This window comes from Paramisgurnus dabryanus, chromosome 1 (assembly GCF_030506205.2).
Source record: "Paramisgurnus dabryanus chromosome 1, PD_genome_1.1, whole genome shotgun sequence".
Lineage (NCBI taxonomy): Eukaryota > Metazoa > Chordata > Actinopteri > Cypriniformes > Cobitidae > Paramisgurnus > Paramisgurnus dabryanus.
In genome coordinates, this window is record NC_133337.1 from 49,222,952 (window position 1) to 49,238,535 (window position 15,584).

Here is a 15,584-nt window from a genome sequence, read left to right on the forward strand (position 1 = left end):
ACAGCTTATACACACTTAGCCCGCTTTTTAAAACTGTACTTTCTTCCTCAGCTGGAAAACATGTTTAAAAATTTAGCATCCACATTCACAGCTGTTTGACACTTGTAATTCCTTTTCTTACAAGTCCCAAACAACCGGTGTAGAAGATCACAAAGTCAGTCTGAATCATAACTGTCATCATGATTCACTTTGACTACACATTCGCCCCCCCCCCCACACATTTGAAATAATAAGGAATCATCAAAACTTTAGAAAATTGCGATTGTAAGCGCTTGTGTTTGATATTGAAAAAAGGGGGAGAGAAGGATAGACGGTTCTTTTGAGCCGCGTTCGTATTGTTCCTGGGTACCGCGTTAATAACTTACAACTGAAGTGCAGATCTTGAAAAAGAAAGAGGAAAAAACGAAAAAGGAGACAAAAAATATTTTTCATTTATAGTATCTAAGAACGTCTTTGTAGAAAATGTAGGTGTCAGATAAAAAGGCATACATGCATTGGCACAAATGAGACGGGGAGCACGCAGAGGCGGTCGTGGGCACACCAATATTTATCATGGCCTCTTTAAAGGAATCTTTTGTTGAACTTTATAAGACCAAGAAAGGGAGACAATACTCTAATGGTGAATAAATCAGAAAAGGGGTTTTCTTTTATTCAGGTCAGTTTGTTTGCAGATGAGGGTGAGTGATATGCACCCCTTTGGTGTGCTATATTACTGCTTTTTTAACTATGGAGGTCCTTTGGATTTATACACAGAGCGTTTATTGAAAACAACAACACAGAATCGAAATGGAGTCGTCTTTCCCTGCATGTCTAGAATGAAAGTTATTCTTTTTGATAGCCAATTCCTTGCGTTTTAAGGAAGTCGCCCTCCCTGCAAAACATCTCCGTGTCGTCATGGCACCTGCACGGCCACCTTCACAGTTACCTTAGGTCTGCGCTCCCCCCGCACACAATAGACATCAACGCTCCCCTCCCTCCGAAAAAATAGAACGAGCGAGCATGAGCGCGGGAGAGAAATTCGAGAAAAAAGCTTTGAAGTGGCTTTCCAGCACGACAGTCTGCTGGCCGTCTCCCCGAGACGTGTCACCTTTGCCGAGAGGGAATAGGAAAATCACGTTTCGAATGGTAATGATAACATACTAATCACTTGAGCTCTTTGAAGACGGGGGAGCGAGGTACTCTTTCAGTATCCCCGGCTGCCTTGTGCTTCCAGGCACACAGGCACATCCCTGGTCTAGGTGTATTAGTTTAAGCGGTGCATGTCAATACGTCCTCGCCATCTCGGCTCATCCAGAGGGGCTCATTAGGCAGAGATGGCTCCCTTTTCCCCGCGCGCACTCCCACCCCCGTTTCCTATATCTCTTTCTCTCTTTCCCTCTCTCTCCCTCCATCTCCCACTAACTCCCCCTCCCTTAAACTATTAAAAAGTATTTCAGCTATTTTAAATGACATCTGTCAACCGAGAGGAAGAGAAGAAAAAAGTTCAGACAGAGTGTTTTTTTTCTCTTCTCTGTGATTGTCAAACTTTGAAAAGTGGAATGTCGTATATTTTCCCATTTCATATTTTTGGAGTGATTAGCCCCTACATATTTTGACAGCTTAACTAGAACTCTCTCCGCTTAATTTTTTCTGCATGTGTAAACAGAAATAAAGGTTAACTGTCCTTTGGAAATGTAGTTACCTTATCAAAATGTGTGGATGCTGTTGACACCAACAATATGCATATCATTATTTAGTATTATGTAGGGATGCACCGATAGGATTTTTTTGGGCCGATACCGATTTAAACAGACAACTTCTGGCAGATGCCGATTTTAAACACTTGTATACAATACTATACAGTTGGTCTATTGGCTAGTTTATTTCTGCATCAAATTATTTTACTGAACATGGATTTTATCTAATTAACATTCAACTGACCAACCTAATAAGAGAGGCACAAAATAAGCTAAAACAAATATAATAAGACAGCATGACAACCATCAAAGGTGGTTTTTGCTATTCAGCATTTATTTTATTAACAATATTAACTTTTTTTTTTTTTAATATAATGGATTTCTTTATGCAGTTAATTAATAAAAAAATCGGTGTTGGCCTTTCTCGTGCTATTGCCGATATGCCGATCGTTTCAAATTCATAAAAAATCGGCCGATAAATATCGGCAGCCGATACATCGGTGCATCACTAGTATTATGCATAGTTAATTTGTGTGCAATTGATATTTAATGTGATAACAAGAATTTATATGTATCTTTTTTCCATCGTCTCCAATTGTCTTTTGTCATTATTTGAAAGTCTTAGTGACTCACTTAACGGTAATAGCTCTTGACCATGGGGTTTTTATTTTAAAACTTTGTATTTTTTCTTTGTAAGTTGCTTTGGATAAAAGTGTCTGCTATATGCCTAAATGTAAATGTAAAACACAGAGTGCCAGATTTACTAACATCTTGCGCAAATGCAAACCATTTTTTTTGGCATTAAAAAGTGCGGTCAGGATTAACTAAAGACACGCAGTGAAGAATTAGCGCTGAAAAGGAGTAAACATAATTATTTTTGCATCTGACCTTATGCATTTGTAGGAGTTTTTCTTTCAGACACAAAATTTATAAGAGAAGAGTATTTAAATGAATCACGCAACACCTGTTACTAAAGTTTGCTCTTGTCAATTTACTGGTATTTGTCCGAATTCATAGTATTCCAATAGTAGGTGAAAAGTACCCAAATTACCTACCATTTCTGGCAAGATCCCGAAGTGTTCATTTGATGGACCCTTTACTGTCCCGTGAGCCTCTAGGGGAGGAGTTATCCAACGAAGAAGGAGATGCGTTGTTTTATTCAAAAATGCCTGAAAGCGGTAACACATACGCTTTTGGTTAAATTGCGCTAGTTTAACGTCATTCAAGTTAACAAATTACTTGTTAAGATGATGTATGTCATGTGATGTATACTTCCGAATTCATTCATACTATCCATCTTAATACTATTTAGTACCTAATGTTTTAAGGGTTGATAAGTAGGTACTCCATCTAATTCAGTACTTACTGTCACAGTATGCGACGTCTCAAATTGCGTTAGTCGTTAGATGCACACGCCTTGCCGCAGTTTTGCTACTGGAACCAAGTTAACTTCCGGTCTGTGTTTATTTATCGGTCTGTCTAGTGGCTAAAGTGACATCAAACAAATATATTGTCGAAAATAAAATGTTTCCGTTTGCTAAAGACGAGGGAAAACGACAAGCATGGATCAGCCAGGCAAGAACTAAACAGTATGTATATTTACAGTAACGTTAGCTCAGTGTAGTAGTTGATACTATAGAAAAGAGATGTTGCCCCTGTGTTCTTCAACGTACGGCATGTCAATAAATCACCTGCAGAAATTTCCACTACGATCGACTCTTTTATGGAATTAAGTTTTCATGCTTATTTTACCTGTTTAGTAAATCTTGCACAGAATGTATAAACCTTTCACGGTTTGCCTGACTGTTTGATAACACTTTTGAATAGGGACCAATTCTCACTATTAAAGGCGGGGTGCACGATCTCTGAAAGCCAATGTTGACATTTGAAATCATCTAAACAAACATGCCCCTACCCCAATAGAATCTGGACCTCTTTTAATAGACCCGTACACATACGCAACCCAGGCAACGATGTCGTTTAGTAGACACGCCCCTTACTGCTGATTGGCTAAAAGTCTGTTTTGAAACTCGGCCCGACTTTCTTTTCCAAATCGTGCACCCCGCCTTTAACAGACTGTACCCATTGACTTCCATTTGTAGTTTGTAGTGAATATTTGTTCCTCCAACTAAAGTGTTACAGATTGTTTTTCATTGTTTACAGTGATCATGAACACTTTTTTAAAATCTATTTAATTTGAATATAAAAATGATTATAATGGGGTGTTAAACTAGTCAGACTAACGGACATTGGCTAATTTAAAGCGGCATTTGAAAATATATTACAGCTCAATTAACCAACCCTCCCATGCTAATCTTTGCCCTGCTGCTAAATGTGAGCTAATGAGAAATGGCAACACCTTCAGTACAAAGCCACCGAAAGAAGGAAGCCTCAATTAAAACGAAGGAAAGGTGTTAGATTTCAGCTTCAGTCTTTTCTGCTGTGGAATTTACACAAGGATTTGTCCAATTTGTAATTTAAATGTGACTAATAATAATAATATAATGTAAATTGCATCTAAGACGTCTGCGTGGTCATAATTGTGTATGAATATTTTGGAGCCTTTTCAATCACACTTACTCTTTCCTCTCTTCTACTGGTTTGTTTTTAGAGAGCACATCTGTTGGACAACACAGAGAGACTAGAAAGGTCATCTCGGAGGCTGGACGCCGGCTACCAGATAGCTGTGGAAACCGGTAAGCATTCTGGGTAGGGGGGTGAACGACAGCAAATTGTCTCGCTCGTATGCGCGATAGAAAGAGGGAGGGGGGCACTGACGACGGGTGACATTTTCAGGAGCACATCAAAGGGAAGCAAGAGAGAGAGAGGTGTAGAGCAGCAACCGCGGTACTGTCTCACACAAAACACACCGCCTTATTTCCATTCACCTACCTGTGTGTGCTTGTGTGTGGCGTGCATATGAGAGAGAGAGAGAGAGAGAGAGAGAGAGAGAGAGGTTTTAATATGGGTACCAAATAATGCTGTGTTGACTGTAAAAAAAAAAAACCAACAGCCTGCCTCTACAGTCCTGCGAATCTTTTAATAAACCAGTTTATAAATAAAATGCCCTGAATATCACCTGGCTCGCACCTGTCTTAAAGGTAGTTTCATCTTTAAATGAAAAAGGAACTAATTTAGATCTAAACAATACCTACTGGTATAATCATTTTTTGTGTGTGTGTGTGTGTGTGTGTGTGTGTGTGTGTGTGTGTGTGACTATTGCTGTTTTGAGGCAGAGTTTCTTCCTATGAGACGAATCAAAGCTCATTCTTCAAGAAGCTATCGGCTTTCTGTCGTAGTTTTGAAAACTTTGTTAATTTACATTATAGTGGTAGGGTGTCTCGTGCGCGACGTCGACACTGTTAATAATTCAAATCGAGAAAAGGGTTGCGCCGACCAGTGGCTTTTGATGTTTCGCAAGAACAACTTGCATCCTCTGCTTAAAAATTTTGTTTAATTTATTTTGGATTTCTCAAGCCTGTGCTTGATTACATTTTTTACAGTCCTTTATTGTATAATTTTTTTCCTGTTCAGTTCACCCAGACTCTTTGTTTTTTTTTCTGTATTCATGTTTCTTTTTACTTATGTCAGCCCAATTGAATTGCCAGCTTTCGTAGTAGATACCAAAAGAAAGCCTGTAGACGACATTGGTGAGATCCGACCCCCTAAGAGAGGAGCATTCCCCATAAAGGACCAGTCTTTACTTCTGAGACCCCTCATCTGACACAATACCGCACGGCTTCTAGTGCTCTCTGTGTGGGAGCTGCAAACGCAGAACAATGCCTGTTTACTCATCCCTTCTCTAACTGCATTAAAGCGCAACTCAGTCTGATGCGTCCTGTGATCCTAATCCCTGACCCCCTTACACCACTGACCACCCCAGCACACTCACGCACGCACCTGCAACTTTAAAGCCTAGCGACAGGTAGTCCTAAACTGAAGTGGCCCTAAAAAGGACAACCCTGTAGTTTTGGGATTTGGGCACAGCAGCCATGCACTAAAATGCACAGCGATCACCCGCACAGTGTGCACGGAGCTGGGGCAAACACAGCCTTTACGAAATGGATGCGCTTTTTTGGGTTGCAGAAGTGACCCTCAGTCCCTGTGTCACACTGAGGAGGATTGGCCAGCTTATGGGCCGTGTGTTAAAAATCAATCGGGGGGCAAACCACACCTGCTGTATGTTTCTACAAGCCTTTAAATAGTAATGTTAAAGTTACAGTTCACCCAAAATGAAAATTCTGTCGTCATTTATTCCCCCTTATGTTGTTCTACACCTTAAAGAAGATATTTTTATAAATAAGGGTAAGCACATAGTTGATGGGACCCATTGATGTCCATAGTACTATGGAAGTTAATGATTATTATACCATCAATTGTGTGCTTACCATCATTTATCAAAATATATTATTTTGATTTTAATGTAGTGAATAATGAAATTAACACAAAATAATATTAATAAATGTTGTAGTAATGTTAATTGTTAACTAATCCATTAACTGATGTTAACAAACACAACCTTATTCATTCTATATTCTGCTGGGTTATTTTTAACCCAATGCTGGGTAAATATTTGACAGAACACATGTTGGGTTATTAATAAACCTATGCTAGGTTGTTGTTAACCCAACCATGAGTTAAAATAATAGTGCTGGGCAAAGATTAATCGCGATTAATCGCATACAAAATAAAAGTGCATTTTATATGCACTCTTAAAGTGCACTCTATATTTTGCTGGGTTATTTTTAACCCAATGCTTGGTAAATATTGTACAGAACACATGTTGGGTTATAAATAAACCTATGCTAGGTTGTTGTAACCCAACCATGAGTTAAAATAATAGTGCTGGGCAAAGATTAATCGCGATTAATCGCATACACAATAAAAGTGCTTTTTATATGCACTCTTAAAGTGCACTCTATATTTTGCTGGGTTATTTTTAACCCAATGCTGGGTAAATATTTGACAGAACACATGTTGGGTTATTAATAAACCTATGCTAGGTTGTTGTTAACCCAACCATGAGGTAAAATAACCCATAGTGCTGGGCAAAGATTTATCACGATTAATCGCATACAAAATAAAAGTGCATTTTTGCCCAATATATGTGTGTGTACTGTGTGTAATTATTTTGTATATTTAAACACACACACACACACATTCTGGTTTCCATGTTTTGTGGGGACATTCCATAGACGTAATGCATTTTATACTGTACAAACTGTATATTCTATTCCCCTTACCTACCCCATTCCCTAACCCCAACCATCACAGAAACCATTCTGATACTTCACATTTTCAATAAACATCATTCTGTTTGATTTATAAGTGTGTTTCCTCATGGGGACATCAAAATGTCCCCACAAGGTCACAAAAACACTGGTATTCCTATCTTTGTGGGGACAATTGGTCCCCACAACGTGATAATTACCAGGTACACACACACACACACACACACACACTAGGGCTGGGCAAAAAAATCGATTTTTCGATTAATCGTTTTTTAAAATGTGGTCGATTCAGAATCGATTCTCAAAGAGCAGAATCGATTTTTTTTTCTTTCATATTTATTTCTGCAAACATTGAATGAAAGATTAACGTTAATCGAATTACTAGTCTTCTTCACTAGATGTCACCCTATTTTTTGCTTTGTGCGAGGTTACCAAGGAGCGAGAGGCAAGCCTGTCATTCATTAATTCAGTGCTTAAAATGGCGGTTTCAGGTGCTTCATCGATTTTAATAATTACCCACTTGGAATCGAAAATTGAATCAAGAATCGAAATCGAATCGATTTGACAGCTTTTGAATCGAAATTGAATCGATCTGGAAAATCTGAATCGATACCCAGCCCTAACACACACACACACACACACACACACACACACACACACACACACACACACACACACACACACACACACACACACACACACACACACACACACACACACACACACATACATATATAAATTTCAGAAATTTTTATTTATATATCCATTTTTATTTATATTTTTTTGTTAATATATAATATATAATATATAAAAATATAAATAAATATATGTACACATGTAATGTTTGTGTATTTATATATACATAATAATTACACACAGCGCACATATATACATACAGTTTTGCAAAAAAAATCACTTTTATTTTGTATGCGATTATTTGCGATTTAATCTTTGCCCAGCATTAGTTTTTTCATTAACCCAACATGTATTCTGCCCACTATTTACCCAGCATTGGGTTAAAAATTTGTATTGGTATAGTCACTGTTATTTTATGGGACAAAGTAACAGTGACTAAATATACAGGGTTCACATTTTGGTGTAAAACTCACCTGAATTCCTCACAGCCATTCACCAAATTCAAAATTTACAACCATTACACTTCTGAGACAGGAAAAACAAACGTTCCCCCCACACTGCCGGCATTTGTGGAATCTGTTTTATTCGAGTGCACCTACAAAGTGTCAGTAAAGACTGCGTGTGTGTTAGTGTGTAGTGTGTTGAGTCCAGCAAAAGCATGTCAGGAGCACTCCAGGCCCTCTGAGAGACATTGAGAGTGCTCTCTGGACATGCAGAGCTTTTTACCAAACTGTTTGTCTCATAAATAAAGTATGCGTCTTCATTAGGAGAGGGCACCCACTTTAAAGCAGCCTGCACCAGAGGCACGCCGGCCTGAGGAGAGCCTGGAGTACAGTAGGAGGGAGCAAAGCAGACAATTTAAAGGCATTTAAATCAGAAATGTCCCAGAGCCCACAAGCCCAAAATTAACCCTAAATATTTTTTTCTTGCTGTTTATGAAAGCCAAGGAAGTGGGCAAAAGATGTTTTGTATTGTAAAAAAAAAAAATACCTCAGGGATGTATTTTTGTTGTTTGTGGCTCTCTTTGGATAATACGGTTTTGGTTAGATTTTAAGAAGCACCAACTTTAGTTTATGTTTAAGTAAACAAGCACATGACCTCAGAATCTATTAATTAATCCAAATTAACCTGGCGTCTGCTTGTGCCGATATAAACAAATAAACCGAGATGCACAACCGAGTGTCTGTCAGGAGCAGAGAGGTGGCCTTTGAATACACAGCAGCCGCTGTAGCAATAGATCGATGAGGCAAAATGAAACCAGCTCATTAGGGATTGATTTCAGCAGTGTTTAGATAAGCAGAGTGGGTCGGGCCTGGCCCCTGGGGCCCTCACCGGGGCCCAAAGTTCACGCAGAGTCAGGTAGAGAGTCTCTCTGCAGGCCATCATCTTTATTAGCACCCAGATAAGCTGATTAGGCCTTGTCAATCAAAGGTGCCAATGACTCAATCGAGAGGCCCTTTTTACTTTCTCTCCTTTCTTTTTTCTCCCGTTTTCTTTTTTGTGATAAATCATTGAAGCGACCAACAAAGCTGTAGCCATGGCGGCTAAGCTAAGCAGCCCTGCAGTTGTCACCAAGGCAGACGACGCAAGGACCCTGTGATGATGTGACGACTGTATTAAAGAGTACATCAATTTGTTTGAGAGTGTTTTGATTTTTTCAGCGGTATTAAAAGAGCAAACGTGGGAGGGCGGCATCATTGTTGTTGCGGGCTTAACAGAAATGCCGAGCATGCGCACGCTAGAAATAAATAACTAAATACATAATCAAATGAAGGAAAACATATTCTGTAAACATGAAAAACGCAGTTCCTTTTGAAAACGAGCATGATTTTAAGACATGCTGTTTTAGTTCATGGGTGTCGGAGTGTCCCCGTAACACATACTGTGTTGTCTCCATCTCTCCGCTTCGTTTCTTCTGCCCTTCATCTCTCGTATTTCCCTCTTTTTTTGCACTTTCTAGTTGTGGGAACTGACTGGGTACTTTAAATGGTATTTATTTAATTTTAAGTGTAAATTATTTTGTGTTGCTGTTGCGTTTTTAAATTTAGTAATTAAATATTATTATTTTTGTTTATGTTTTATAATAGTAGTAATACTAATAAAAATCTTTAATTGTTTTGAAAAATTTTGATCTATTTTAAAACTAAAACTAAATGCAAAATTGTATAATAATAATAATAATAATAATAATAATAATGACAATAATAATTACAATAATGTATACAAAATAGTATATGTATACATATTATTATTAATATTATTATTATTATATTATAATAATAGTAAATTAAAGTTTAAAATATTTTTTCAAAAACATTTCCAGTGCATTATTAACAGATTTTTGCTGTGCTGTGGTATTTAATTATAATCTTATTTTAATTAACATTTTTAGGTTGTATTTATTTTTTGTCATTATTTATAAATATGCAGCATTTGGGGACACACAACAAACGTGGAATAGCATTTCAATTATTCACACAGTCTGCAAGGACAAATAATTTATATATACATATTTTCTTATAATTTATTTCTGTGTCATGTTGAATAAATTCAAAATATGATTTCAGTATTTTTTGCAATTATATAAAAGTTGTTGCACATGTAATTAATTGTCACATTGCCTTTCATTATTGATTTCAACATAGCTGTTCCAGTTGATTTCCTTCACAGTATAGTGATATTTAAAATTTTAACACAGCGCCACTGTTCCCTCTTTAATGAGGACAATTTGGTGAAGTGGATATCCTCGAGGTATAGCATACCAAATAACTTGGGTTTTTGTAGTTTGCTGAAATCTGAATGTCTTATTGTGTTTCAAAAAGAATATGCCGTTATTTGATAATTGTTTGATTTATGGAGCAGAGCCACAAGAGTTAAATATTTTAATACCAGAGTTTGCAGATATGCAGAAAGGAGAACTTAGCCAGAGTGTATTTTTTAAAGACAATGGTGGGTTTTTGTGTCGTAATGAGGGCATTTTCTCATAGAAAATGTATAGTTTTTCTCTTCAAGTTAGGCCTGTACTTCAGAAGTTTGAACTTCTGTATGTTTTTATACCTTTTTAAATGTAAACTTCCCGTAAATCATTGATGCACAGAAATATAAGCGAGAGAATGTGTGTGCGAGTGCAATGTGTGCTTTTTCGACTTCGTAAACCTACCTACGGGTGAGCTGTTTATCGTGAACCCCCCCGGCGGATGAAAGCAAAGTAATAATGATTTTTTTCTCTCCTAATCGGGCCTTGTCAGCGAGGCGTCTTATCGTGGAGAGGAAAATGACACCGATACTATCGAAGAGCCCAGAGTCCGAGTCTGTGTCGTTCCCCCCAATCACGGCGAACCCAGCCTCTCCGTATCTAGCGCCGCCACAAACGGCAAGCGACGCTTTTTTCATCTGGACTTCAAAAACGGTCCCCGTCATTAAAATTGCACCCGCGTTCGGCTGCAGGGATCAGCCGCTCCGGAGCGAAAATGGGATGTGGGAGAGGAGGCTCGCTAAATGTGCTAATTCTGTCCTCACATGTTTACGGCTTAATTTTAATCGGTTTGAGCGAGGATGGGGGGGGCGATTGGAGAACGGGTATTGGGGGGGTTCGAAAAAAAGCCACACATTGCAATAAATCACCATTATCTTTGACACTGAAGGACTCAGCTGTTCCGAGGATTTGGGGGTCCATGGGCAGCAGTATTATTTGGAGACACACAAAAGTGTTTACGCTTCAACTGTGGTAACTGGAGGTGCACTTACTGATTTGGGTCCGCCTAGACAAAAGGCCGAACTAGCACAAAGCCGACAGACAAACTCTTAATGCAAGAGCTGAACCAACAAACTTGAGGAGCCATGTTTATGTGTGAGGAGGACTGCAGATAGAGATTGCAGGTGTTGATATTTTCTAATCTATTTTACAATATTTGCTCATGTTAAGTGGAATTATTGACTGTTCAGTCCCCAAATGCTGGAAAGGTTTTTCCTATGGGGTGATGTTGGAGCAGATCTGTTTATCGAGATAAACTATTGAGTGACAGAATGAGAGAGTAGCCACACACCACTTGCATCTGTTGAATAAGCCTCTTTGGTAACACTTGCCACCATCTAGATACATCAAAACCTCTACAGGATCTTCACATTGAATGTGAACTATTATAAGGTCTAAAAAACTGATCATGTATGATGTATAAATAATTTTGTGACTTTATTTTTCTGGTAGGTTTGTAAATTGATTTCAGGCTATAACACAAATTGCTTTTATGATAATAAATACATACATTACTATATTAATAATATACAGTGCAAAAACATAATTAAACACTAAATTTATATTAAGGAAGTTATGTAAGGAAATGCACTTTAACATGGGCACTTTAATGTAAATAATAACTTTTCATTATTTTATTTTATTATGTCTTCATATGATTGTGACATTGCAGAGCCGTAATGATTATTTACTTTTTCTTTAAGTACCAGACAGAGACAAAATGATATTTTAATTTTAGATCCTACGTGTCTATTTATATCACACGCACCATCAGACGCACACAAACAAACAAACCGTCTGCCGTTGACCTTTGGTTGACAGAGAGAGGGAAAAAGAGGCCACTCGAGTTGGATGGCATTAAATAAAATTGTTTTGGAAGGAAATAGAAGACAAAAGCAAAAACCCAGGACCCCCATGGGCGCTTCCTCGTCGGCCGCTTTAAAGAGCTGGCACATCTGAGGTACCGCGATATCAAAAAGCTGAGAGAAAAAGTGAAATGAAGTTAAAGGAAAAGTGGAGGGTGGGGGGGAGAGACGGTACCTTGTCACTGTGGAATGAGGATCATAAATGATAATTGTGTGATGGGAGTGACACGATGATGACAGGAGATTGATGGTGGTTGAAAACCGAGTGTAATTCACTAAGGAGTCACTGAGAGTTGGGTGGTTGTGATTAAGAGAGGAAACTAGTCCGACGGTGCTCTGTAAACCCGGGCGGTGCGGGTATGAAAGGCCAGCATTTTAGGATTATTTCACTTTCTAGTAGTTGTATTCCTCTCTGTGCATCTAAACTAATAAAAAACCCTCTTAAACCACTGCAGCTTTTATGTATACAAAAAGTTCAATTGCACAGTAAAAATTTAAAAATATTTATAAATTAATAAATAAAAAAATTATATTAATAAAAATATATATATATATATATATATATATATATAAAATGTATTTATTTATAAAATATAATAAATATTATTTAATTTTTACTGTGCAATTGAACTTTTTATTGTGTTTTTAGATTTCAAAAGTTAATGTGGTTATATATTTTTATTTTTTGTCAGAAAGATAAAAAAGTTTAAGAATTGCACAGTAAAATATATATATACTTTAATATAATATAAATATAATATATATATAAAATATAAAACATACTTTCTTAAAATGTTATCTTTCTGATAAAAAAGTATATAAACACATCTTAACTTTTGAAATCTAAAAACACAATATAAAGTTCAATTGCACAGTAAAAATTAAATAATATTTTATATATTTTATATATAAATATAAATGTATAAATATTTATTTCTTTATTTATATTTATATATAAAATATATGAAATATTATTTCATTTTTACTGTGCACTTGAACTTTATATTGTGTTTTTAGATTTCAAAAGTTAAAATGTGTTTATATATATATTTTTTTTTCAGAAAGATAAAACATTTTAAGAAAGTATGTGTTTTACACAATGTACAAGGCAGACTTGCCTTTTATTGACCTTCTATTCTATTAGTTACAATAACAGTATTGCTTATAGGCTCATCATCATAAGTTTGAACAGCTGCTGGAATAAGCTTTGTTATGAATAGTTAACCCGGCACAGATAATCTTATTTGTTTTCAGATTAAATATGGCCGCAGTGTAAGATGGTTGTGCATCTCAATGCTGACCACCCCTCGATTTGTGGTATGGGAAGAAAAAAAGGCCATCATTAGCTCTGTCCGTCTGTCTCCTCTGTGGCTGGTTGTGTCGCCCCGTCCCTCAAAGTGGCTTCCTCTTCGGCGGATCGCGCCCCGGGCCGGTGCGGCCGCCGGCTCAGGACGCCCACTGAACATAAAACGGATGGCCCGATCTGTCAGCTGGGGGCTCCATCTGTCAGTCAGTGGGAAGGCTTCACTTTTGTCTGGGGTGGGTGGGCAGGGAGTCGGGCAAATGGAGCGGGGCGGGGGGGGTACCGCATACCACATTTTACGTTTTGAAAAAAAACGTCGTCCTGACATGTTTAATGACTTTGTAAAACTACAAAAAGCAGACCCTTATGTTGCATCATGCATTTAACACATACATACACTCTTAAAAATAAAAGTGATTGACAGTTTCAAGCAAATTTGGTTCCTTAAAGAACCATTCAGTAAGAGGTTCTTATAATCTAAACAGCTTTTCACTACAAAGAACCTTCTTTAAAACAGTAGGGTTCTTTAGATGGTAAAGGTTCTTTTCCATCCAAGGATTATTTATTTTATTATAATCATTATTATTATTATTATAGATAATTCTCTTGCAATTAGAGAAAACCAAGGCACAATTATTCATTAAAATTTAGACATTTTAATCATCATTGCATAGACTGAAGCACACTGAAACACGCTGATCTTTATTGTTTCACATAAATCAAATTTTTTTGTGTGCATATGGCGTAACCTCTATGGCAGTTTGACTGTTATGTAAATGAATGCCTCTCTTGATAAAGACGATTGCAGACAGAAGAGCAGAGATTGCAGTCTACACTTTCGCAGATAGGCTGCGCCCTTGAACCATCGTAAAAAGGAAGGGCCTGCCTTTCCCTTCCTCATTTCGACTCCGTCTCCACGCTGGGGGACAACACAGGACTCCAACACGCAGCTCTCTCTACTCAAGTATTTGGTTGTTTCTTCTGGTGCTGAAAGTTCCTAAAAAGATGAGCTTTGCTCGCAACTCCAGGAGCTCATTTGGGTTTTATTTATTTAGCACAGTGTTTTCGTGGTGTGTTTTACAGGGAGAGGGAACGAGTGTGTGTTTGTGTGTAATGCTGAATCCCTGCTGAGAGTTTCAGTATGTTTTAGATCTGTGTGTATGGGCAGTACTGAATCAGCACGATAGCTGTGTCTATTCCCTCCTATATAAGATGGCATTTTTCACATCACCCATGATGTCCAATGTGAATATAAGAAGATGGTGATACTGCTCCGATAGTTTTACATTTATTTGTGAATATTTCAGTCGCATTTTTTAGTTTAGTGAAATTAACCAGTTCCACATTTTATGAAGAAATCTTTTGAAAAGCAGAGGAAATATTTAAGGTTCATTTACATTTACATTGCATTTACATTTAGTCATTTAGCAGACGCTTTTGTCCAAAGCGACTTACAAGTGAGGTAAACAATAGAAGCAATTATGGCAACATAAGAACAGCAATACACTCTAAAAAAACAAACGGTGCTATATAGCACCAAAACAATTGCTTTGGATCGTAACGATAGAAGAACCATTTTAGTGCCATATAGCACCGGTGAAGAACCAGTGAAGAACCAGTGAAGCACCAGTGAAGCACCAGTGAAGCACCAGTGTAGAACCATATAGGGGCCATATAGCACCACATATGGTTCTACATAGCACTATATGGTTCTACACAGGTGCTTCACTGGTGCTTCACTGGTGCTTCACTGGTTCTTCACTGGTGCTATATGGCACTAAAAATGGTTCTTCTATCGTTACGATCCAAAGCAACTGTTTTGGTGCTATATAGCACCGTTTGTTTTTTAGAGTGTACATAAGTGCACTGGAAATAGTCTCATCAAGTCCAACACAATATACATAGCCAAGGGTATGTTAGTAATTTATTTATTTATTTATTTTTTAGATAAAGAGGAAGGTAGATAGAGAAAGAGATAAAGAGAAGGGTAACTAAATAAATATAGTAAATCTGTAATTAGGAAGTTAGGTAATGGTGGAAGAGATGGGTTTTTAGCCGAGTCTTAAAGACAGCTACAGTGTCAGCATTTGTGTGAGTGTTTTACTGTGAGGAGATGAT

General features: G+C 37.5%; 1 protein-coding gene across 4 annotated transcripts in view; it reads left to right on the forward strand.

Moving 5' to 3' along the window:
• Positions 1-15,584, forward strand: part of vti1a (vesicle transport through interaction with t-SNAREs 1A) — a 159,527-nt gene that overhangs the window by 32,578 nt on the left and 111,365 nt on the right. For all 4 annotated transcript variants that reach the window (XM_065262955.2, XM_065262957.2, XM_065262953.2 and 1 more), the window contains one exon: positions 4,288-4,372. In XM_065262955.2, coding sequence (XP_065119027.1) covers positions 4,288-4,372 — 85 coding nt within the window. The remainder of the gene's footprint in view (positions 1-4,287; positions 4,373-15,584) is intronic.